The sequence below is a fragment of the Pantherophis guttatus genome, chromosome 3, assembly GCF_059756535.1.
Source record: "Pantherophis guttatus breed Tessera chromosome 3, ASM5975653v1, whole genome shotgun sequence".
In the NCBI taxonomy this organism is placed as follows: domain Eukaryota; kingdom Metazoa; phylum Chordata; class Lepidosauria; order Squamata; family Colubridae; genus Pantherophis; species Pantherophis guttatus.
Genome location: NC_142065.1, coordinates 191,273,744 through 191,299,526, shown reverse-complemented (window position 1 = coordinate 191,299,526; position 25,783 = coordinate 191,273,744). Strand labels below are relative to the sequence as shown.

The 25,783-nt window shown below is 38.8% G+C and overlaps 1 protein-coding gene across 25 annotated transcripts in view; it reads right to left on the bottom strand.

Annotated features, from left to right (window-relative positions):
* Positions 1-25,783, bottom strand: part of RIMS2 (regulating synaptic membrane exocytosis 2) — a 272,552-nt gene that overhangs the window by 44,037 nt on the left and 202,732 nt on the right. For all 25 annotated transcript variants that reach the window (XM_087890824.1, XM_087890826.1, XM_087890829.1 and 22 more), the window contains one exon: positions 19,168-19,268. In XM_087890824.1, coding sequence (XP_087746950.1) covers positions 19,168-19,268 — 101 coding nt within the window. The remainder of the gene's footprint in view (positions 1-19,167; positions 19,269-25,783) is intronic.

The following is a 25,783-nucleotide window of genomic DNA, read 5'->3' as shown; positions in this document are numbered from 1 at the left end:
ACTGATCCCTCAGAAGAGATTGTGAAGGTCTGTGTGTCTTCCTAATGATCCATTTCCATAAGATTAGTAACTGACCCAAAGGAATTTGATGTGAATAAAGTAGTAAAGGTAAACCCAGACAAAACTGAAATCCTTTGTACAAAAAGTCTATTACTATACAGAAAAAAAAGTCTGTTCTAATTAAATTTTTCTTTAAGATGAGAATAACTCTGGAGATTATTATTAAATGATCAGCTATTAATTAAAGCTTTGAATTTGCATAAATAAATAAATAAATAAAATTGATTTTGCATTACTTTGAGGTAGATCATTGCTTTCCATCTTGGTAGAATCTGACAAGATCACAATCCTGTATATGTTAGTAATGTCTTAGTGTAATTATTATAATGTATTTTATTTCAAACTGAATGAAAAACAATTCAAAATGTTCAACTCAGGTATCACATGGCACCTTTATTTTATCTACAGCTTGGGTTACCAGTTCACCTACAAGTACAATTCAAATTGCAGAGCATTACTATTAAAGATATATATAGGACAAGATACTTACAGGGCTATTACTATATCAATCAAATCTTTAAAACCCTTGTATATAACTCAACACCATGTCTGTGCCTGACAGCATCATGTAAGGTCAGCTGCTTCTTCACCTATATTCCATCGGAAATTGGAAATTCTCTTTTAAACCAGCATTGGATTATGTTGTCACTTAAGATCAATTATGGATCATTAACTTCTGTTCCTTCTCCTTCTATTTCATAATTAATGCAGTGATGAGTTTTAATGATTTAACATTGCATGTATATTTTAATACTTATCAGTTCTTTCAGCAGCTATTTTAAGGAAAGAAAAAAGGAGATTATTTGACTTTTAAACTACCCATTATAAAAGTTTTGGGTGGTATATAAAAGTGAAGCATATTAAACAACAAATCCCATAGTAACATTAAATTATCAATTGCGACCCAAGATTTTTAAAACATTTATTTTAAATATACACACACACACACACACACACACACACACACACACACACATATACATACAACGAAATATTGTTACAGGTCAACTAGAAAAGATATGATTTTAAAGCTTTCTTTAAAGTGCAAATAGCAATTCTAGTACCACATGGCCACCACAGAAAAAGTCAGCCCCACTCTGGAGATAGACCTCCCCAGTTAATCTGAGTAAATTGTAAAAAATTTGCAGGAAGAGGCATCTTAGCTAAATGTAAGTAAATACAATCAATAGTTGGCATTCAATAGGTTGAGCTGATCTACCATGTACCTGCAAAATATCAAAAGAGATTCACAAATCTAGGATGAAAGATTTTAAATTATTTTGACAGAGCAAACTAATACTGAGACCTTTTTAGAATGGGATGTCTAAGAAGATCTTAAACAGGTTAGATTGGGTTGGATATATGGTTTTAGCTACTAAACAGATCAGTTATATGTTGTAGTTGTATGTTAACTTAAGATGCTTTTGCCTTTTGACTTAACACAGAACAGAACAAAACAAAATAAAGCTTGCCATCTATAATTGTTATCTATGTTTTTGGTCTACCCTCTGAGACGGACCTAGAGATACTTATTTGTTAATTAGTCAAACATTATTAATCAAACATCACAAAGAAATATTTATTGAACTTTGCATATATTACATGTTAAATGCTTGGGGGAAGGGGATCTGCAGCTATTTTTAAAAATGTTCATCCTTGATAGTTTACCATTCACATGAATCAAGCAAAATGTGTCTATAGCAATGGCCTCCAATCTTTTGGGCACCAGGGACCAGTTCTGTGGAGACAGGTTTTTCTGTGGAGCAGAAGGGTTTCACGTGCTGCTTGCATCCTGTAGATGGAGCTTCGCTTCTTTGCGTGGCCCAGTTTCTGGCATGTGTGGCCGATTGCCGGTCCACAGACTGGGGATTGGGGACCCCTGATCTATAGTATAGTTGATCTTAAACATTCATTTTCTGCTTTTCTTTTTTATGAGCGTACAGCTCGAGAGTGAAGAACATGAGAACAGCCATACTGGCGCAGTGATTACAATGCAGTACTGCAGGCTAATTCTGCTGAATGCCAGCAGTTCAATTTTCACTGGCTCAAGGTTAAAATGATGACCCAGATTGTTGGGGGCAATATGCTGGCTCTGGAAACCGTTTAGAGAGGGCTGTAAAGCATTATGAAGCAGCAAATAAGTTCTATTGCTATTGCTATGAGATTCATGATACTCTGCTTCCATCTGAAAACAAGTGAAATGCTTTCTAGAATCTAAAATGACAAGGATGGCATCTGGGATTCGTTCAAAACTGTAAATTCTGAGGAAATGACCACTGTCCTCTATGAGAAGAGCACTCTCATTTGTGGGCATAATCCTTCACCTTCCTGATTGGTTTGACCTATAGTGAAGAAAGAAGGGACTGGGTTTAAATGATTGCAAATTCCTCTTATAAAGAGGGTCATAGTGCCAGACTTAAAAGTCAGTGGTGTGTCCCCTTCTCAAGACACCACCACTGAACCAGTCAACATGGATATTTAAAGAAAAGTGGTTGCAAATGAGGTAGGATGTCAGTTACAGAAGGTTGTGAATAATATCTGGATATTTTATATTGAGATTCAGATTTGGATATGATATAGACACTGCATTGGTCACTATTTTTCATAACTAGATGAGGGAGTGCATCCCTTTTAGTCTTGCTTGTATTTTTCAGCATGCAAAATACCATAGTTCATAGTATTCCCTTCAACCAGTGGTGAAATGCACCCTGTTATATCCGGCTTGGGTGAACCGGTAGTGCCAGCGGCAGGAGGCTCCGCTGACCCGCCTGGACGTCATCACATCCGTTTTTTACCCTCTGCGCATGCCCAGAAAGCTCTGTGCATGCGTGGAAAAGGCATGCACATTCTCACATTTGTGAACTGGTAGCAAAGGTAAGTGGATTTCACCCCTGCCTTCAACTATTTGCCAGGAATAGAAGTCAGAAGGACTGTTGTAGAGGAATTGGGCTCCTTACTGACTGGATAGTGCCAAATAATTTTGAAGGAGACGTGCCTCAAGACAAATCTCTCTCCTCCGTCCTCTTTAGTGTCTATATGAAATCATGTCTGCTGACTGTATATCTCTACCTGAAGCTGCACAGGAAATGACGTGAATCTCCTGACCTAGGAGAAGACTAGGAAACAAGAGAGTAGATGAAGGAGAACAAGATTTGGATGAATTCCAGCAATATAAAGGCATAATTGCTCAGAAATCTTCTAGTTTTTGAATGGGCCATCTTTAACTCTGGATAGGTGACATGATCCTTGATTTGCTTTTTGAAAGTTACTCTGGCACTGAAAATAGTGACTTGCAACTAGAGCTCGCACATATAACCATCATAGCATCCTCATGGTCATGTTGGCAACCGGCATGTATTTACAAGGATTGCAACTTCATGGAGTCACATGATTACCATATGTGACTTTCCCAGCTGTCTTTTAGCAAGCAAAGTCAATGAGGGAAGTAAGATTCACTTAATGACCAATCAATTCACTTAATAACTGCAACAATTCATTTAACCATAGCAGAAAAGGTTATAAAATTGGGTGCATTTCGCTTAATTGTCTTGCTTAGGAAAGGAAATTCTGATCCCAGTTGTGGTTGTAAGTTGAGGACTCTTATGTAAGCTGATCCTTGACCCAACTGTCACTTAGGGCTCAAGAACCCAAAATAGTTCAAAGTTCCCTCTACCAATTCTGGTCAGCGTGCCTGTATTATATTTTGGATAAGAGCAATCTGACAATAGTGATTCAAAGTTTAGTAACTTCTCAATTGGACCATGTAATGTAATGTTTGGGAAAAGGTGAACACTCTCAAAATGAATATTATTCTCAGATTAATTTGTATTCTGAGAGTAATTCCAGTTTAAATATCTGGAATTTTTTTCAGAAAATTAATTCCTTGTTTAGAAAATTATTATGGTGTTCTTTGATTCTGAGAATATCTTTATTGAAAATGCAATTACTAATTAATTAGGAGCATTTGGTTTTCTGAATCTGAAGCTACAGTATACCCTCATGCTTACCTATTGTCAAGTATTAAATACTAGAAACCTATAATTGGTGTTAATTTTTCAATTAAGTTTGAAATATACATGCATAGCACCTTTTATTGTATGGACAGTATCTCAAAACACTAAAACTCTGGTATCTCTGGAAATAATTGCTTTATGTTAGTTAGAAAGTTATGGAATGGAATGTCTAACAAAAATTATTCAACCCTTTTTCCCATGCCAAATTGATTCTATCTGTAAACACATAGAAAAAGATGGTGATATTGAAAAATTGAATGGAAGATTTACTTTTTTTCTTTATTAAAGTTTTGGAAGTTTCTAGAAAATTTGGAACATATCTACAATACCTCCCAAATTATAAATCCAAGTAGAAGAGCACCATCATGTGATCTTCCATGAACACTGCATGCATTTTCTAAAATAGAGCATCATATAGCTCATCTTTTGATTTTTTAATAATAAAGTTTAATTTTGTTTATCTCTTGCAAGATTGATGTATCACTTGAAGAGGAAAGTAAACCTGTTATCATATACTTTTATGCTACAGGGTTAGAAAGTCGTGTTATAGAAAATATTTTTCTCAATTTTCCTCTGCCATCTGGGCAATATAAATTGCAGCAGACTTCTATCTCACACATAAAATAGGATTTAGATACCTAGGTAGGACAGAGCAGAAGACAGGATCAGGAGATATAGATTTCATGGGTTTGGGGAGAAGAGCTTTTATCCTTTCATCCTATAGGCCCAGCTCGGGCAAAAGTATTGCTATATTGCTATTGATCAGAAGTTCCTTCAAGATTTTAACATTTATTTAAAAATAACTGAGTGCTAGGAAGGCTGAAGACATGACTTTTGACATCTGTTTTTTGGTGATTAAAACAAATGAATTAACCAGTAAATTACGGTAGCTAAGAAAGCAAGTATAAATATAGAATGGTTCCAAGCTTTCTACAGCAGGGGTCTCCAACCTTGGCAACTTTAAGACTTGTGGACTTCAATTCCCAGAATTCTTCAAATTCTCAAAGCTGGCTGAAGAATTCTGGGAATTGAAGTCCACAAGTCTTAAAGTTGGCAAGGTCCGAGACTCCTGTTCTACAGGAAGTCCAAATGTAGCTATTGAATTAATGTATCATAAAGATAGAGCTCTTCATTTGAGAGGAGGAACCTGTTCCTATTACTAACGTTTACAATTCAATGGATAGCTCTGATCATGCTAATGAAGGCTGGAAGTTTAAAATTCTAATTTGCTTAAATAAAATTGCTCTTAAACATAGATTCTTTGTGTCTAATTTTATTATCCGGTGATCTTGTACTTTAATCAAGCCTTTTGTATGAACAAAATTCTGAATATAAAAGGAAGGTATTATAGATGCTGGAAGTTAGTGGTGATATATTCAGATTAAAAATCTACAAGCAATTGATGCTTTTCAATAACTGTCAAGATTCTAAATTGAACATATAGTATTAGTGTTGAAGTAAAAGTTGGTACCGCTGACATGTAGCCTGATATACTCTTCACTATATCATTTTCTAAATTAGCCCCCATTTCTATCACTCCACCGTATAAAGATATGGAGGAGGAAATTATTAAGATATTTTAATAGTAACTCCTACTTTCTTTGCTAACAGGTTTATGACTATACCAATTCCCATACCCATATATTTCAATAATATTAGAGGTAGATGGCCAGGCAATAATTACATTAGAGCTTTTAATGACATGACACCAAGTATCCCTTTACAGTAACTGAGTTTCAGTATTGTAAAACTAATATACCGGATTTTTCGGTGTATAAGACGCACTGGAGTATAAGACGCACCTTAATTTTGGGGGAGGAAAACAAGGAAAAAAGTATTTTACCTCTGCCTACCAGCATTTAAGGTGGCGCTGCCCTCCTCTTCCTCCTGCAAGCGAGAGGTGCAGGGACTACTCGCTTTCCCCTAGAGACCCCTAGCATGCTCTGGGGGGAGAGACAGAGCACAGCCTGAGAAACAACCCTCCCTCTTCGGGACAGTGGGGGGGGGGAAATCTGCCCAGCAGCTTTGGGGAACAAGGCGGGTGCCACGATTTGCGGCTGGTCACCCCTCTGGCCACGCTGCCTTCACTCCCCAGCAATGTAAGGAGCCGCTGCCGCCGCTGCCTAATCCTCTCTGCGCCCACGAGCCAAGCCGAGTTGAATGGGAGCCCCTAAAGATAAATGTTCCTCCTTTCCAGCCATCGCTGCCCGGATTCCAAAACGCAAACCTCAAGAGTCGCGCTTCAGGTGGTGGCCAGTTCCCCTGCAATGTGCAGTGGGGAACTGGGAAGTGCTTTGGATTCGGGGAGGAGATTGTAGCGCTGACGCCTAAAAGTGTTTTTCTGCACATTGCAGAGCCGCGCGCCCCCGTCCTCCTCCTCAGCAGACTCTTTTCTTTCCTCCTGGCCAGATCCGCCGCTTGAAATACGGTGCACTTTTTTTTGTCTCTCCACACACCCCATGTTTGGAATCAGTAAGGGGATCGCGGGTTCGGGTGGCAGACCCGCGATCCCCTTCCCGATTCCAAACATGGGGTGTGTTTAGAGACAAAAAAAAGTGCACTATGTTTCAAGTGGCAGATCTGGCCAAGAGGAAAGATTCACTTAACAACTATGTTACTAATTTAACAACTTCAGCAATTCACTTAACACCTGTTGCAAAAAAAGGGTCATAAAATGGGGCAAAATTCACTTAACAACTGTCTTGCTAAGCAATACCGAGTTTGCGCTCAATAAAATGGTTCTTTATACAGAACTACCTGTATAAAAATAAGCATTCTTTGGACGCTTAATTTGAATGATCCGATTTTCTGTATATATTTCTAAAAAGTGCTCCAAATAAGACCATTCTTGAAATTCATTATGTTATATAACCTAGTACAGTACATCATTCTTCCCAGCAATCCTACCCAAATTTGAAATTATTCTACAGTTCAAAAAAATAGAACTTAGACTGGCTCAAGACATTTTGCTGCTTGAGGCCAACCAGGCAATTACACTGCTACCTATCTATTTCACCATAATGTGGAACCAACGCCAATTAATTTATTTTAACACTTGAAACAGAAGATCCCATAAACATTTCTAGTCATACCTTACAATATAATTAAGTGACACATTAAATAACTAAATATTTCCTCCTTACTTTTCAAGACATTCAAAAATTGCTGCCAGAAGTGACTGTTCCTTCTTTAATAGAAGTATAAAATAAATTTTACTTTCATGATAACTTTGTAAAGTAATGGAGAAATTGACTTTGCTGGAAGTATCACACAATGCAGCTGGAAACAAATAATATTAAACATAGAGAAAGAAACCTTAAAATATATTTTTAAGGTTTATCTAAGTGAATTCCCTTGACAAAATTGACATAACATGTACAAACTCTCTATACCATATTGTGTATATGTCAAGACATTTTTTTTTGTTATTAACTTCTGGCAGTTGTTTTTATATCTACATATATCACACTGGCATAAACAAATTTCTTTTCACAAAAAATATAGTCTATAACAGAAACATTTCTGTGTGTCAGATTTCTTCAAACTTGAGCCCTGAAAATTTCCAAAATATTGTAAAAACCTAGTGAAACAAAGAATATTTTTTTTCCAACTGCAAATAGGGTTTTCAGGTCTGAAATTTAGATGAATTTATATCAGTATCTTATCACTAACTGTCGGACAAGAAAACTGCTGGTATAAAGTATTTCATTTATGACCATTGTTTTTGAAATATGATAATGTAAAAAAGCAGCAGAGAATTGTAAACTATATGGAATATGTTTACAATACTATAGTTTTAGACAAAATATGTATCCTGAAATCAATGAAATCCTAGCATTCCAGCATCTGCTGTTGGAGTCTCAACTACTCTGAAAAAAATGTGGAGGCATTTCCTGGATAAATAGCATTGTGCTTCTTAGGAAAGGGCCTTTGCGAGGCCACTCAAATACCCCCAGGCTACAGCTGGCATAATTCATCCCACAACTCCATATTTCAAGAAAATAAATATATTTAGGTCAAAAATTCAGCAAAATTCCTTTCCTATCTCCAGCTATAGCTGGTATGTCCCAGTAAACTTTGTAAGTACAGATGAACTTCCCCAGTCCTGGTTTACCAGCAAATCATGTTTTGCTACCTTTGATTTTTGGGCTTTATTAATCATTTGCTGTTTTCATAAAAACTTATAAGTGAAATTTAGATTTGCAGAGCAAAACAACGTTTGTTTATATCCTATACAGGTAGTACTTGACTTATAACAGTTTGTTTAGTGACCATTCAAAGTTGCAACGGCACTGAAAAAAGTGACTTATGACCATTTTTCACACCTAACAACTGTTGTAGTGTTCTCTTGGTCACGTGATTTAAATTCAGATGCTTGACAACTGGTTCATATTTATGATGGTTGCAGTATCCCAGGGTCATGTGATCATCTTTTGTGACCTTATGACAAGCAAAGTCAATGGAGAATCCATGTTCAGTTAACAACCATGCTACTAATGTAACAACTGCTGTGATTCACTTAACAAATATAACAAGAAAAGTCATAAGATGGGGCAAAACTCACTTAACCAATTTCTTACTTAGCAACATAAATTCTGTGCTCAATTGTGGTCATAAGTAGAGGACTACCTGTACTTATTACTCAAGGATAAAGAAATAAGATAAATTACTATTCTCAATTGCAAAGCATAGTTTCTCAATTCTAAACTCCAAAGTATATTTTTCAGAACTCAAGAGTATATTTAGCTTATAATGACATATGCTGAGAAAAAATATTCTAGAAATACAACATCTTTCTTCAGTCTCTATTAAATTGGCTTGTATCACCATATCTGTCCCTAAGATATCTAAATTACTTAAATCTTCTAGTATTGTGATGGCGAACCTATGGCACGCGTGCCATAGGTGGCACATGTAGCCATATCGGTGGGCACACGAGCTCAGCTCCGGCATGCACGCTGATTTTCGGGCCTTCTGGGCCCACCACAAGTAGGGAAATGGGCTGTTTCCTGCCTCCGGAGGGCCTTGGTGGGGGGGAAGGCCCAGGTTCCAGAGACTTTCTTGGAGTCTGGGGAGAGCGAAAACAGTCTCCCCTCCACCGGGAAGTTGGCAAATGGGCCATTTTTGGCACATAGAATTATGGGTGTGGGCCCGTGCGCATGTGACCCCCCCAGCATCCCCCCCCGCTCCTGGCACACGATGGCAAAAAGGTTAGCCATCACTATTCTAGTATTCAAAATTTTATTCATGCATCTCTGATTAGGTATCACATCTGCATTCTATTTTCTTGACAAAATATTAATTGTCATTAATAACACATTCTTTACTAGAACAATTTCTCTGTTGATGTTATGGGCAGAAGAAATAACCTTGAGGAACAGGAGAAAGAGCCTCAAACAAGAAAACAGATAAAAGAAATCTGAGTAGGGGGCAGAAATGTAATTTGAGAGCGTCTCAGATATGACTATCCCTAGGTTCATAAAGATAAAGGGAGGGAGGAGGATAGTGCATTCAGACTGGCAAGACTCTGTTCCTATGACCTTATAATAAAAGTAGCATCAGCTAGCCTGTTTTTGGTTTCCAAATTTGATCTACCCTGGAGGGCTGTCAGTTGACTTTCCATTGTCCCTCTCTATATTTTTATGATAGCCTTGAAAAGACAGTTGTAACTAGTTATCTATTATGAAATATGTATGCTGGAGAACATATTAGCTAAATCTTTACAGTATATATTATCTTGTGAGAAATCCTGGAGAACTAATAAAATATCATCTGATAAGGACCAGGAAAAAGTTGTGCCTATCATAAAAAATGAAAATTCTGGAGACACAATATTTTTCAGTTTTACCAAACAAATTAAAAAATATTCCATAACATTCTGGTTAGCCAAATAGCTAAATCATGGTCAAGATGACCCGAATATTAAGTTGATATGTAACTGGTTAAAAAAATCATAATCATCAGTGATTCCTCACCAAACCAAAGAAATAATATTAATCTAATAATAATGTATTACATTTGTAAGGTTACTAAATCAAAACAGATTCAATGTCAGATAATCACATTAATCACATGGGAACACACAAATACCAACATGGTTGGGAAATATAAAAAAAAAAAATATCTAAATACCGATAATCAATTAAGTGGGTTCTTCTGCAAAATTCAATCCTGTTCAACATTTTATTAATGATTTGAATTGAAGGAATCCTTATCAGATTTTCTAACACAAATATTTTTTACAAAACTAAATTGACATTCAAAAAAATTAATATTAATACCACTTTATTGTAATTCATCCAGAAAATGAGAAGTAAATTAAGATGCTTAATGTCTATGGAGATATGTTTTAGTTTAATTTCTTCCCATAAGCTACTGTACAGCTTTCTCAAGAGAAGCCTTAAGTGAATGCCAGTTTTCCCAAAACTAATTTTGTTCAGCCAGTTTAGCCTAAAATTCTGCTTATAACAATGTTAGGATATTAGCTGATTCTATTTATAACAAGCGGAAATGTTCTGCTTTTCATTTTATGAAACAATTATTTCCAATGTCCAAAGAAAAGAAATATAAGAAAATACTTTACAAAATAGAACAGAATTTCTAAACTAAAAAACACATTTTGGAAGAAGGTCATTTTTGTATTATTGCCAAGAAAACTATATTCAGCATTTCCATAGAGATGAGGGCTGCAACGATCTTTTCTGAAAAGGCAATTTTATTCATTTAATTTATTGCACCTGCGTGAATAGAAAAGATAGAACCATAACCTTCACAAATCAGTGGGAGTTTGCATGCAGATTTGGCCATTTTTACAGTAGAAACCTATTTTGTACTATTTTTTTTTTGCTCAGAAAAACTATTTTTGCTCAGAAGTATTCATTAGAATATAAAATAATAGGGTTAGAAGGGACCTTGGAGGTCTTCTAGTCCAACCCCCTGCCCATGGCAGGAGATCCTGTACCATTCTGGACAAATGAATGTCCAGTCTTTTCTTGAAAATCTCCAATGATAGCACATCCACACCTTCTGGAGGCAAACCATTCCACTGATAAATTGTTCATTATTTATTTATTAAACTTATATTCTACCTGACTCTGGATGACTTTCAATCAGTTTAAATGCAATATAAATAGAGATCTTAAATTTAAAAGTCAGTTAAAATAATATTGATTTAGATAGAGAGAAAGGAAGCAAAGTAGGAAGAAGGTGGAGTGTTATCTTTAGACATCTACAAAATCCACATACCCAGGCTAGTTGACACAGCCATGTTGACACAGCCATGTTTCAAGCCTTCTTGGAAGGCCAATAGGGTGGGCGTGGATCTCACTTCAGGAGGCATGATGTTCCAGAGGGCAGGAGCCATGGCAGAAAAGGCTCTTTTTCTGGATACCGCCAGCTGAAATTCATTGACCAATAGGGGCCACAGCATGGCCCTTCTGCTGGGGGATGGGCTAGTCCCATTATGAGAAGCCAGTTCCTCAGATAGGGTGGACCGACAGATACTTTGAATTGGACCTGGAAGCAAACTGGCAACCAATACAGCTTGTAGAACAGCAGTGTAACATGGGCCATCCTAGGGGCTTCAAGAACTGCCTATACAGCGGTGTTTTGCACCAACAGAAGCTTCTGGATACTCTTCAAGAGTAGCTCTATATAAAGTGCATTGCAGTAGCCTAAATGTGAGATGACCATGGCTTGAGTGAGTGCCAATCCAGGAAAGGACGCAGCTGGGGCACAACACAAAGGTGCACAAAAGTTCTCCTAGCCACGACTGCCACCTGTTCATTGAACAGGAGTCATGAGTCCAGGAGAATTTCCAAATTACGCACCAAACCTTTCTGGGATAGTGCAATCCCATCCAGAACTGAATGTGTTAAAGTCCTGGAACCCCAAGCTCTACACACCCAAAGCCACTCGGTCTTACCAGGGTTCAACTGAAGTCTGTTGTCCCCTGTGCAGACCCCTACCAGCCTGCAGGCATTCTGAGAGGGCAGCAACAGCAACACTTGGGTCACTCAGGATGGAGATATAAACTTGAGTATCATCAACATACTGATGGAACCTCATCCCAGGATGGTGAATGGTCTCACCCAGTAGCTTCATGTGTATGTTAAAAAGGAGTGGAGGGGATATCAAGCCCTTCACACATCACAAAGGAGTGCCCGTGGACTGGAACTCTCACTCCCTATCAACACCGATTGGGACCAAGAAAGGAGTCAAACTAGCACAAGACTGTTCAATCCAACCTCACAATCCATAGTCAGTCCAAAAGGGTTCCATGGTTAATGGTATCAAAGGCTGCTGAGAAGTCAAGGTGAACAAGGATGGATCCATTATTCCATGCTACTCTCACTAAAAATCATCAATTGCAACCAATGCTGTTTCGGTCCCATAACCGGGCCTGAAATCTGACAAGAAGAAATCTAGATAATCCCTTTCATCTTTAAACTACCATGTAACCACCTTCTCTACCATCTTCCCTAAAATGGTAGTTTGGAGGCTGGATGGAAATTGTCCAGACAGATGGGATCAAGAGATGATTTTTGAGGAGGGGCAAACCAGGGCGGCTTTAAAAGTTCCCAGAAACATCCTCTCTGTAGTGAAGAATTTGTCACTGCCTGAACCTGCCCGGCTGCCACCATCCTTGCCTTTCACCTAATTGAAACGTGGTTTCACTGACAGCATCAAAAACCCTGTCCATTTCATCAGGTTCAACAGAGTCAAATCAAGATAACCAGATAAGATCTTTCCAGACATCTCAAATGGATCTGCACCATGGATGGGTTCCAGCTGGGAATGAATCCAAGCAACTTTGTCCATCAAGTGTTTAAATTCCTCTGAATGGTCCTGAAGATGATCATCTGAGCCCTGCTGTCCCAGGAGGGACGGGGTGATCCTGAACAGGGTCATTGGGCAGCACACTGCAGGCAAAATAAAGGTGGAGTAATAATGGTGTTTCACTGCTCTTACTGCCACGAAGTAGGGCTTAAGTGCATCTCTAAATCATATCCAGTCGGATTCATCCCTTGTTTTTCTCTAGCAGAACTCTAGGTATCTCTTAATTGTTTTCAGAACTCGTAGTTCCTCCATGATATATCCAATTCTATTTTTTTACTTTCACATAAAAGTCAGCAGAATTGCAGATTTAAGAATAAACCAGCCACCAGATTTTGCTTTTGCTAGAATAAATGTAATCATGAAATATTATTTTATATGCAATCCTTACTTCATGCATATGTAAAGAACCACATCCTTCATGCTAATTCAATGGACTCATTAAATTTGATTAACACATGCCTGCAAAATTTGACTAATTTAAATCAATTGATTTAATTTATTAAATTAAATTAAATATCCACAAACTTTTTTTTTCAAATGTGCTCCTAAACAGATTAGATATCCGATTGCCTACAGAAGAAGCAAATTCAGGTTTAACAAACAAATACAGTGTGAACAATGTATGCTATAGGATGGAATAATGATTCAGTCCATAAATGTCAGATCAGTAATGATTCGTTCTATATATGTTTCATCAATATATGAGCCTCACATATATTCCATCATAGCATTTATAATGACCAAATGTCTGGCCGTTCCACAGGGCACAGCAGTCCCTCAGGGCCCGGGCCTTCGACTGATGTTGTGCAATGCCAGATCTGTAGTAAATAAAGCCCCCCTCATTTGTGATCTTATTCAGGAGGGGGGAGCGGACCTGGCGGGTATTACGGAGACCTGGTTGGGCCCGGAGGGAGGGGTCCCTCTGGTAGAAATGTGCCCACCAGGCTTCCACGCATTCCATCAGCCGAGGCCTCAGGGGAGGGGCGGGGGAGTAGCGGTTATTATTAGTGAAGGCCTTAGGCCGAGGGAGACCACTGTTCCTCAGACAGCCGGTTGTGAGTCCCTCCTTGTGAAGTGGGGTCATGGGGTTCAGATAGGCTTGTTGATCACGTACCTGGCTCCCTGCCACGTGGCTGCAGCCCTGCCCGAGCTACTCAATGTTATTGCCGCGGTGGCGGTTGATACCCCCAGACTTATGGTCATGGGGGATTTCAACCTGCCGTCCGCGGGTGAGGCATCTGAGGTGGCTCGGGAGTTCATGGCTTCCATGACGGCCATGGACCTGACCCAGCTAATTCATGGCCCTACGCACAGGGGGGGAAACACACTGGACCTGTTTTTTGTCTCTGGACAGTGGTTGAGTGATCTTGAGATAGGGTACATAGTCATTGAGCCCTTGTCATGGTCGGATCACTCTCTCCTTAACCTTGACCTTCAAACCGCGGTACCCTGCCGCAGGGAGGCAGAACCGGTAAGATGGTACTGCCCCAGGCGCCTGATGGAACCTGATAGGTTCCAAAGGGAGCTTGGGCCAATCCCCGAGGATCTTGCACACGCCTCGACTGGAGACCTAGTGGCCGCCTGGGATAGAGCGGCCACTGGAGCTCTGGATCAAGTCGTGCCTTTGCGGCCTCTGACCCAGCGCCGTTCTCACCTGGCTCCTTGGTTTACTGAGGAGCTCAGGGAGATGAAGTGCCGGAAAAGATGCCTAGAGAGTAGTTGGAGGGCTAGTCTTTCTGAATCGGACCGGACACTGGTAAGATCTCATATTAAGAATTACCTAGTGGCGATAAAAGCAGCAAAATGTACTCATTGTGCTGCTCTTATTGCGTCATCAGGTAATTGCCCGGCCGCCCTGTTTAGTGTGACCCGCTCCCTGCTCCACCAGGAAGTGCGGGAGGACCCCTTGGAGGGAAGAGCCGAGGACTTTGTTCAATATCTGCATGACAAAATCACTCAGATTCGGGAAGGTCTGGACTCCGACTGGGTAGGTCCAGTGAGGGTGACGGGGGCAGGTCTTGAGAATGTTATCTGGGACGAGTTTGATCCTGTGACCCCAGATGACGTGGACAGGATTCTGGGTAGACTGAATGCGACCACATGTTTGTTGGACCCGTGTCCCTCCTGGTTAGTACTGGCTTCCCAGGAGGTGACGCGAGGCTGGCTCCAGGGGATTATAAATGCTTCATTGGGTGAGGGTGCCTTCCCCGCCGCCCTGAAGGAGGCGGTGGTGAGGCCTCTCCTCAAGAAGCCTTCCCTGGACCCAGCAGTATTGGCTAATTATCGTCCAGTCTCCAACCTTCGCTTCGTTGCGAAGGTTGTTGAGAGTGTGGTTGCACGACAGCTTCCCCAGTACCTGGATGAAACGTCGTATCTAGATCCGTTCCAGTCGGGTTTCAGGCCTGGGTACAGCACGGAAATGGCATTGGTCGCGTTGGTTGATGATCTCTGGAGGGCTCGAGACAGGGGTTGCTCCTCTGTCTTGGTCCTGTTAGATCTCTCAGCGGCTTTTGATACCATCGATATCATGCTGCACCAGTTGGAAGAGTTGGGGGTGGGAGGCACCGTATTACGGTGGTTCTCCTCCTTTCTCTCCGACCGGTCGCAGTCTGTGTTGACAGGGGGGCAGAGGTCGACCCTGAGGCCCCTCATATGTGGGGTACCGCAGGGATCGGTCCTCTCGCCCCTTTTGTTCAACATTTATGTAAAGCCGCTGGGCGAGATCATCCGTGGTTTCGGGGTGAAGTACCATCAGTACGCTGATGACACCCAGCTGTACATCTCCACCCCGGACCACCACAACGATGCCCTTGAAGTGATGTCCCGGTGCCTGGAGGCTGTACGGATCTGGATGGGGAGGAACAGGCTCAGGCTCAACCCATCCAAGACTGAGTGGCTGTGGTTTCCGACGTCCCGATATAGTCAGCTGGTGCCATCGCTGACTATTGGGGGCGAATCATTGGCCCCCACGGAAAGGGCTCGCAACTTGGGCGTCCTCCTGGATTCACGGCTGTCTCTAGAAGAGCACTTGACGGCCGTGACCGGGAGGATTTTTCATCAGGTTCGCCTGATCTGCCAGTTGCGTCCCTTTCTAGATCGGGACTTCCTACACACGGTCACTCATGCCCTTGTCACCTCTCGTCTGGACTATTGTAACGCTCTCTACATGGGGCTCTCCTTGAGGTGCACTCGGAGGCTCCAACTGGCGCAGAGTGCAGCCGCGCGGGTGGTTATGGGAGCAACGTGGAGCTCCCATGTAACACCTCTCCTGCGTGAGCTGCACTGGCTCCCGGTGGTCTTCCGAGTGCGCTTCAAGGTTCTGGTTACCACCTTTAAAGCGCTCCTTGGCTTAGGACCTGGTTATCTACGGGACCACCTGCTACCACCAATAGCCTCCCACCGGCCAATACGCTCCCATAGAGAGGGGCTCCTCCGGGTGCCGTCGGCCAAACAATGTTTACTGGCGGCCCCTAGGGGGAGAGCCTTCTCTGTGGGGGCACCTACGATCTGGAACGAGCTCTCCCCGGAGATACAGAGGATCCTGGATCTGCGCACCTTCTGTCGCGTGCTTAAAACTCTTTTATTTCATCAACTGGCCTGGCCTAAATCTTCTCCCTTTTAAAATTTTAAAATTTAAATTTTAAACACTAATTTTAATTTGTTTAATTATGGGATATTTTTAAAATTTAGCCAAATTGTTTAATCTGTTTTAATCTATTTTAAATTTTGTATCTCTGTGTTTTATCTTTTGGCTGTTCACTGCCCTGAGTCCTTCGGGAGAAGGGCGGTATAGAAATTTAATAAAATGAATAAATAAAAATAAAACTTGGAATCTCTGATAATCTCTGACTGACAACTGGTCTATGGAGGTGGGGATAGAATGAAAAATATGTTGTGATCTCAGGATGCAAGTATGAAAGGCTCGGGATTTATGACATTATATTTTCATTTTTTCCATCATCATAGTATGTAGCAGTCATCTCAGGGTCTTTGCTCAAAGTAATAGAAGTGGAATTAGCTTCATCCACTGCAAGGAGTGAATTGTTACCACTTCATATTTTATGTACAAAATGTGCGAATCAAAAAAAGATGTATATTTCATTTCTGCTTATGCTTATGTGACTTATGAGTTAAGACACTTTCATAATGTCTGAGGGTTAAGCTCTGTAGGAGATATGCATGTGAGTGTGCACGCAGCAGAATATCAGAATATTGAAGCTTGTAACTTTCATGCATATGTAATGTAATTAGTCAATCAGTCAATGCTCAAATGTTTAATCGTCTAAGATGTCCTACATAGCCAACTACAAAACTGGAATCCACACTATCTACTTTTCATTTTGATAATATTAATTTAATGTAGAAGAGTTCAATAATCTTAATGAGACCAGAACTTTAAGTTCAACCAAAAAAAAAAAAAAAAGCATTTTGTGAAAGTCCACTGGCCATCTTAAAAGAAGGCTAAAACTGTCAGGCCCAAAACCAAGAATGACACTTTTCAATTCTTCCAAGCTTTTCACACCTGTAGACAAAATTTTGCCAGACTAAGAAGACTCTACTATCCACATCTACAATATGCAAACTATTAGGGAGGGCCTCTCTTTACCCCCTTTCTCTTCCACATAATAACTTGGCTAATAGACTCTTACTCCTCTGGAATTCACCCCCTCCCTCCTGGGGATCCACTTCTTCAATACTTTCCATCACAAAAATCACAGCCTTCTAGTTATCAACTCCTCCCTCTGGCAGCAGCACTATTACCCCCTGAAAAGGATCTCTGAAGACTTGAAAGTAACCCAGTAACTTGCTTGATAAAAACATATTGGAGGGTGTAATCTCAAAAACAAAACCCCACCATATTATCGACGCTAGTAGTCATACTTCATAAAATAATTGCAAGTTTCATGATAAGATATGTAGTTGTTTTAAGCAAACACCATATATGTAATGTCAGCTATAAATCATTTGTACCAATATTTCTAAGATCATAATGAATATAAGAAAAACATTCGCTCATAATTGACACTTGATGAACAGTCAAATAGCGCACTAATTTACTAAGAGTATATCAGTCTTCTTTTTTTTTTTAAATCAAATTAGATGAATAAGCAGGACATAGCATAACATTGTTTGACTAATGTTTATTCAGGATTAGGTTTTGTGTTCCAACAGCAAGGATAATACTATCAGCCAATCATTCTATACAGAATTCAACAAAAACTATCTGTAGGGTTGTACAGAGCTTTGGATTGAGTTACAAAATGGTGTTGTAGAACGTATGAAGCATAAATGTAGTAGCAGTCTGCAACTCCTTCAAGAAAGTAGGTCTTTTCCTAGAATTGTGAGGCAGTTGCACAGGACAAGTTATAGGCTTCCTGAGGGAAATGTAGCTCTTCCAAAGAGCTAAGGAATTGAATTCCTCTGCATTTATCTTAATGGATACCAAAGTAAATCCATACGCATTGGAGCAACTAAGCACACCTCACATTTATGTGCCAGATAGTAATCATCTGCTCACATCCGTAATAGTATGTTCCAATACATTACACAAAGGACTGAATCTTAAAGCCCTCAATGCTGAACTACAAAAAGAAGGTTCCAAGATATTTCTACACACAAGGGTAAAGAATGGAGTATAAGGTTTTAACATTAAATTCAAATAATTATTTCATCATCATTTATGGGCTACTAAACTCATGGCTGATTACTGCACTTCACCACAAAATTAATTTAACATTTAATACTTTTAAAATGGACATTTGTTTAACATTCCTGGTAATTTCTAATCTTGGTAAACAAGTTCTTATTCACACAGAATCACTGAATTTGGCACAATTATTGATTTGAAAATAATTCAGAATCTTTTAGCTCTAGCTATACCCATTCCCATGGGAGTGAATACTACTGCTACGTACTGTCTTGCCTTTTATACTTTTTGCAGAGAGCACTTTTTGAGTGCATAGAAGGAAAGTAAGGTTTCTGTCAGAGAACAAAACCATAGGGCTCCAGATATCACCCTCTGAATACTCTCAAAATTTTTGACCTTTGTAAGGGCTTTTCTAGAAGCTTAGGTAAGGGGAAAGGTAGGAGCTGAAAAGAATTCTTGTAGTCTAATTTACTTCCCAGTATAAACATGCATATCAGCATTGCATTCTTAATTACACATGCTACCCATGAAACAATTACTAGCATCTTACTGCCTCATCAAGTCAGACAATTACATATTTTGCTGTTTTTCAAAACAAAATGCCCTTGCCTTGGAATGATAATCTTGCTCCAGCCTGGAATCTGATCCTGCTACATGTTTGTACTTGTTCACTTTCATTTGACGATTTCTCTCTTCAATATCCAGAGTACCTGTTAAATTCAAAATAAAACATGAATGTGTCATTCCAAACCAGTCTCAGCATTCTTAACCAAGACGAACATTTAAGAATTATTCATATATAACTTAAATCGAGGATGAGTAAGACAACTTCATTGGCAAATATCAAAAGACCATTATGAATGTAACTGTTTTAATTTCAACCATCTAAGTTATAATATTTTAATTTAAGGTTAAGATTGCACATAAATTATCAAAGAGGGGAGGGGGGAATCAATGTCTTTTTACAAAAACAACACACTAAAAACAGACAAGTTTGAAATGAGTAACATATAATATCTACTATTCATCTATATCCTTTTAAACATCATAGAGCAACAATGTACGCCTGGCTAGCTTAACTGTAACATGAGTAGATATTTCTATTATTTTAAATGCATTGGATTCTGTTATTCATGCATTGAATCAGAGCTCTTGACAGAGCTAGATGGTATCTGAAGAATCCCCCAAATCGTCTTTCTAAAGATATTATATTCCTCAGATTTTTTTTGAGATCATCAAATCTCACAAAATTTGCGAAAAGTTCTTATGTGAGCTGGTATGGGCTCTGAAGGGTAACAGCTGAAATGCTGGGAAATTTTGGCTGGATTCTTTTTGAGATTTTTTTTTAAATAATGTACACTTTCTTTTTAATTTTTTGTGCCCAGTAACTGACAGGTTTGACAGTTCCTGATTTAGAACATGCTAGTATATCATGAATTATACATGTACCATTTGCAAATCTTGAAAAATAGGTTGACTTTAATTTTCTAGAACTACTTCTTTAAGGATGAAACCTCTAGGCAGAAAATTGCTTCCCCCAACCTTTCGGCTAATAAATAATATTTGGGATCAAATGTCAAACAAAAGCAGGTGTAAGATGACATTTTGAAGGAAATGCTAACAAAAGATGCCAACAAAATGGCTACTTTAGCCATATCATACAATTAACTAGTTCTAGTCTAGATGAAAGAAACAACACTACATAGTATTTGCTATGACTTCTACTCTGTGGTAGCATGGAGCAACAAAACCCCAACTGGCTTTGTGAACTCTATAAACAACATCAAAACTGAAATCCGTGAGAAGCAAGAGAGAACAAACAGATGAGGGCATTTTTCAAAATTAGACTCCTTTTTTCTAAACCATTAAACAAATATAGGAAATGCTGAACTACACCCAGTATTCAGTAATTGTAATTAAGAGAACTGCACATGTAATTTGCATATCAATCACAACTGAGCTCAGCACAATGTTAAAAAAATATGTGTGCATAAATTAACTAACAGGACAACAGAATGAGGTCAAAGTTTTCAGACGTAATATTAACTTTTAGAGGTGAATTATATGATTGTAAGATATAAACTGAATAGTGTTTTTTTTCCTGAGACTAGAATAAACATTGAAAAACGTCTTTTGTGACATTATAGACAGATAATTAAAACAGTGACATTATGGTTTTTAGAGATCACAGATGATTGACCCAGTTCTTATTCTAGCTGAATTATTACCTTAGCTGCCCTTCTCTTTATCTTTTCTACTTTGTACAATACACTTTTTAAAGGTATATTACAGTCTAAATTTGATCATATCAGTTTTGTAAAAAGGCATTAGAATATTGGCAGTTTCAATTCTTCCTTTAATAAACCCCCATATTTTCCTGTTTTACGGAAATTTAATGATGCCATTACTTCATTAAACTTTATCAGTTAAATGATAGATTAGCTTTCTTGTGTATCATCACTAATTCAAACTCACTAGTGCTTATAGAACAATTATTTTAGAAGGGCAACTGTATTAAAACCAATGACAGCAGTTAATGGCACCTTGAGTACTAATTTATTTATTATCACATACATTTTTAAGGGTCACAATGCATCAAGTGATAACTTTCTTAATCCTTAGAGATGAATTATTATTGTTTTCTAGAAATTAAGTTGATTCCCCCTCCGATGCCCCTTGATGCATATCTTTAGGAATTTACTTACAACAAATCATTTGCCCTTTTAAATCCACTCCTATAATCTAGGGAAATTATTTTGGCAGAGTTTGCTATATCTTTGTTTTAATTACCCTAAATAATTGGTGTCATTAGCAAATGGGGATGCTATCTGTAACTCCATATACGGTATTGTGGTTAAAATCTGTAATATCTAAATGCTGTAAATATAAACAAAACAGAATGAAAATAAATAAATCATGTGATCTTAAATCCTTGATTTATGCTGTGTGCCACCCAGTGGTGGGATTCAAATTTTTTTACTACCGGTTCTGTGGGTGTGGCTTGGTGGGCATGGCAGGGGAAGGATACTATAAAATCTCCATTCCCTCCCCATTCCAGGGGAAGGTTACTGCAAAATCCCCATTTCCTCACAATCAGCTGGGACTCGGGAGGCAGAGAATAGATGGGGGCGGGGCCAATCAGATATTTATTGGTTCTCCAAACTACTCATAATTTCCGCTACCGATTCTCCAGAACTGGTCAGAACCTGCTGAATACCACCTCTAGTGCCACCAGAGGTTTTCAATGTTATAAGGATCTCAGTTATACTGTATGGGAACTTCCGGCATATGGGCATGTTTCATGGTTAAAATATAGGCTGCTGATGTCTCATTTCCTTAAGGTAGTGATTTAATCTTAAAAATCAATGACCCACCAAATGGCAGCTATCATTCCATCACATTTGTAAAACATAAAGATTAATGAAATTACATTACTACTTATAGCACTGTAATGATAAAAATAAATGATATTTAACATATTTTGCTATTTTGTTTTGAGGGACAAAATCTGAAATGTTTTTACAGTGAAGTCAGCAGTTTCCCAAGACACCTATAATATTTCTGAGTAATATATTGTTGGGTTTCTCTGGTTCTTCCACAGGTAAATAGACTGTAGTTCCATTAAGTGTGGTGATTAGGGCCTGTAACTAGTAATTGCCTTATAATCCATAGAATAAAGGAAGGGCTTTTTGAAATACAGTATTTTCAGTACCTGGTGTATAAACTATGTACAACTATATGCTGTAACACCTACAATAAAAATAAGAAAATATTTAATCATTTTGGACTCATTCTTGGGTACTGAAATATAAAACTGTGGGGGGGAAGATAGGGAAAAAACAGAAACTATGGATTAAAAAATGAATTAAATTTATTAGAGTATTTTATTTATTTTATTTTATTCCATTTTATTTTATTTATATTCCGCCTTTATTATTATTATTACAAATAACTCAAGCCAGAGAACATATCCAACATACCTATCTCCTCCTCCTATTTTCCCACAATAACCCTGCTGGGCTGAGAGAGAGAGATTTTTCCAAGCTCAACCAGTTGGTTGTCATGGCTGAGGTGGGACCTAATTCAAAAGTCTTCTCAATGGTAAGTTAAGCAAATAACTAATCTGTAACAAAGCTTTGCTTTGAGTGCTGAATGTCCTGAATACTGGCTTGCTAGGAACTGGTTAAATGAACATTGAGAAAGAAAATCCATTGGAAGATTTCACTTGTTGAGTGAAAAGAATAGATTATTGGTTAAATACAACTGCCTAGACAACAGTGATATTGCAGTAATTAGTTGGGTAGCACATGTGGACAGCCAAGAAAACAAACAGAACATCAAACAAATCAACCCAGAGTTTTCATGACAGACACAAATGACCAGGCTCAAATTATCTTACTTTGGACACACCATGTGAATACTAGCTCTCTATAGAAGGCTCCAGTGCTGGAAATGGTATTAGGAAAGAGAAGAGTACAACTAGCAAGGAGGATGGACACAGATGTGAAGAATGCATCATTGGAAGATTAGGACCGATCATCATGGAGAAAATCTACCTATGTAGTTGCTAGGAGTCAACGCTGACTTGAGGGCACATAATCAATCAACCAAGTAATCCATCAGTGTGTGTGTGTTAGTCTCTGTCTCTGTCTCATTGTATATGTGTGTGTGTGTGTGCGCACATGTGGGTGGGTGTGTATAAGAATCTCAACTATATTCCAGTAAACTGGCCTCTGACCAGAATCCCATGTGGCACATGGATTTTTGGGCCACATTTTGAATTTCTGAATGATGCAAGCAATATTAGATGTGATGTAAAATATAAGACATCCCTACCCTAATTCAGTGGAAAATCAAATGATGATTTCAAATTGCTCGGTTACTTAAACTTATCACCCATTCTGACTAATAAAAAAATCTCCAGGTTAATGCCACATATTCCTGACAAGCCAAGATACTGCTATAATGCCAAACTAATAGGAATTAATTCAAGTTAAAAAAATTATATGACTAATAAATCCTTTAATATACATCAATTTCTCTATGGACACAAGTAGATAATTTAAATTCATTTTATGTGAATGCAAATGTTATCAGCCCTTAGGAAAATATTAAGATCCATATATTAAGACTAACCCACTTACCACTATGAATGAAGTATTTATTATTACTTATTTATTAATACTTATTTCTATGGTGCCACATTCCCTATAATTTTTTTCATTATATGTATATGTCCAATTAATTTAATCAAAAAATGCTACCCAATAAAGAGATTTACAGCTAGTCATTAGTACAATTATTGAACACTGGATGAGAAGCAACACTGGTATCTAAAAATGTTAGTTCAAATAGAGAGATGCATTTATTTATTTATTGGTTCGATTTATATGCTCTTTATTTATTTATTGGTTCGATTTATATGCCCTTTTCCGGAGACTCAGGGCAGCTTACAATGCAATAAGCAATAGCCTTCATACTTTTGTATATACCTGCTTAGTAGGGCTTTGCCCCCCCCCCAAGCGGTGTTCTTTTTTTTAATACAAAGTCAGCTTATTGCTCCCACAAACCGGGTCCTCATTTTACCTACCTCGAAAGGATGGAAGGCTGAGTCAACCTTGAGCCTGGTGAGATTTGAACTTGCAGTAATTGCAGGCAGCTGGTGTTACTTAACAGTGCTTTAGTCTGCTGCGCCACCAAGGCTCTTCCATGAGGTATTATTAATTGTAGGTATCTTTTCAGAAATACACCAACACAAAGTAATACCACCCATTCAAAGGAAAAAAGTGACAACAAACTTACTTAATTTTAGAGGCAAATAGATGTAAAAGGCTAGAGCTTTGATGACAGCATAGGCCCACAAATTCCAAGGAATCCCTAGTAAACTCACTTCTTAAAAAGCAAAATCTAATGACAGGTTTATTGTACAAATTTGTTAATACAAAAACTACCCAGAACTACATACTGTATAAGGAGGTGCTCTGACCCAAGTCACACTAGCAAGGCAGAGATTAAGTAGAGTCCATTTATTACACACATAATATAGTGCCAAATGACCCACCAATGCTGCCAGTGAAGCTCTGCCCCAGCCCTCAGTTTTCCCTCAGTCTGAATTCCATAGTTCCATGGCCAATCCCCGAGGCCAAGAGGGAAGCCACAATATCCACAAGTAACAAACCTGCAACACTAGTCCAGGGTTCCAAAAACCAAAGCACGGTCTAAGAGTCTGAAGTCAAAGAGCCAAGTCCAAAGTCCACAAATAAAGTCCGATGTTCAGAGCCAAGAAACATGATGCAAGATTTGCAAGGCAGTATTCATGAATGCCGGGAAGGTGTACATCAAAGAAAATAGGTATTCCTGATAGATTTTCCCCTAATGTCTGGTTAAATAACCCTTCCCCAGGTGTTCCTTGTGAAGAAGGATGGGGCTGCTTCCTCCTGAGCAACCTCACCAACTTCCACTGTGCCTCCCTCCACTCTGCTCTCCATGCCATTGGGCAGGGGAGACAACTGTTCCTTGTCGAAGGTGGTCTGGAGCCTATCATCTCCACTGTTCCTCTGCAACTGATCTACTCCTGCAGGCGTCTCTCTATCTGGTCAGCTGCCTCCCACTGCCAGATACCCCTGGGACTGTCTCATCCTCTGCCCCTGGACTCTCTGCTTATTCCGAGGGGACTGTGTCGCCAACTCCTCCTCCTCCAAACCAGGATCTGACAGCACTATGACAAAAGGTATGAGTAACAACTGGGTTTTATAATTGGAAAAGGGGGAATCAATTTTGTCTTAATAGTGATATATACATTCATAAGCTTCAGTTTACCTCAGTTACGGCCATTCCTGGACCAAAAAGTTCATCTAAAAAAAACCCCTTCAGAGCCTCAAGGACACAAGAGAGAAGGAAATCTTGTGTTGTTATTGACACATACAAAGAACAGACTCAGAATATCCTCTGGCAATTTTCTATTATTCAATATTTTTTTATTAAATTTCTAGGCTACCTATCTCACTAATATAGTGACTCTCTATCGGCTTACAATATAATAGAGGGTTAAAAATTAAAATTAGAAAAATTGAATAGCATAATAATAATAGAAGAATTAAACGTTATAAACCAAGATGATGGGGATAAGAATCTTTTTTACTCCATCAGCCACCCTCAAGTGCAGGCCCCAGGACAATGGCAGAGCCAAGTTTTTAGACTCATCTGGAAGGCCAGAAGTATGGAG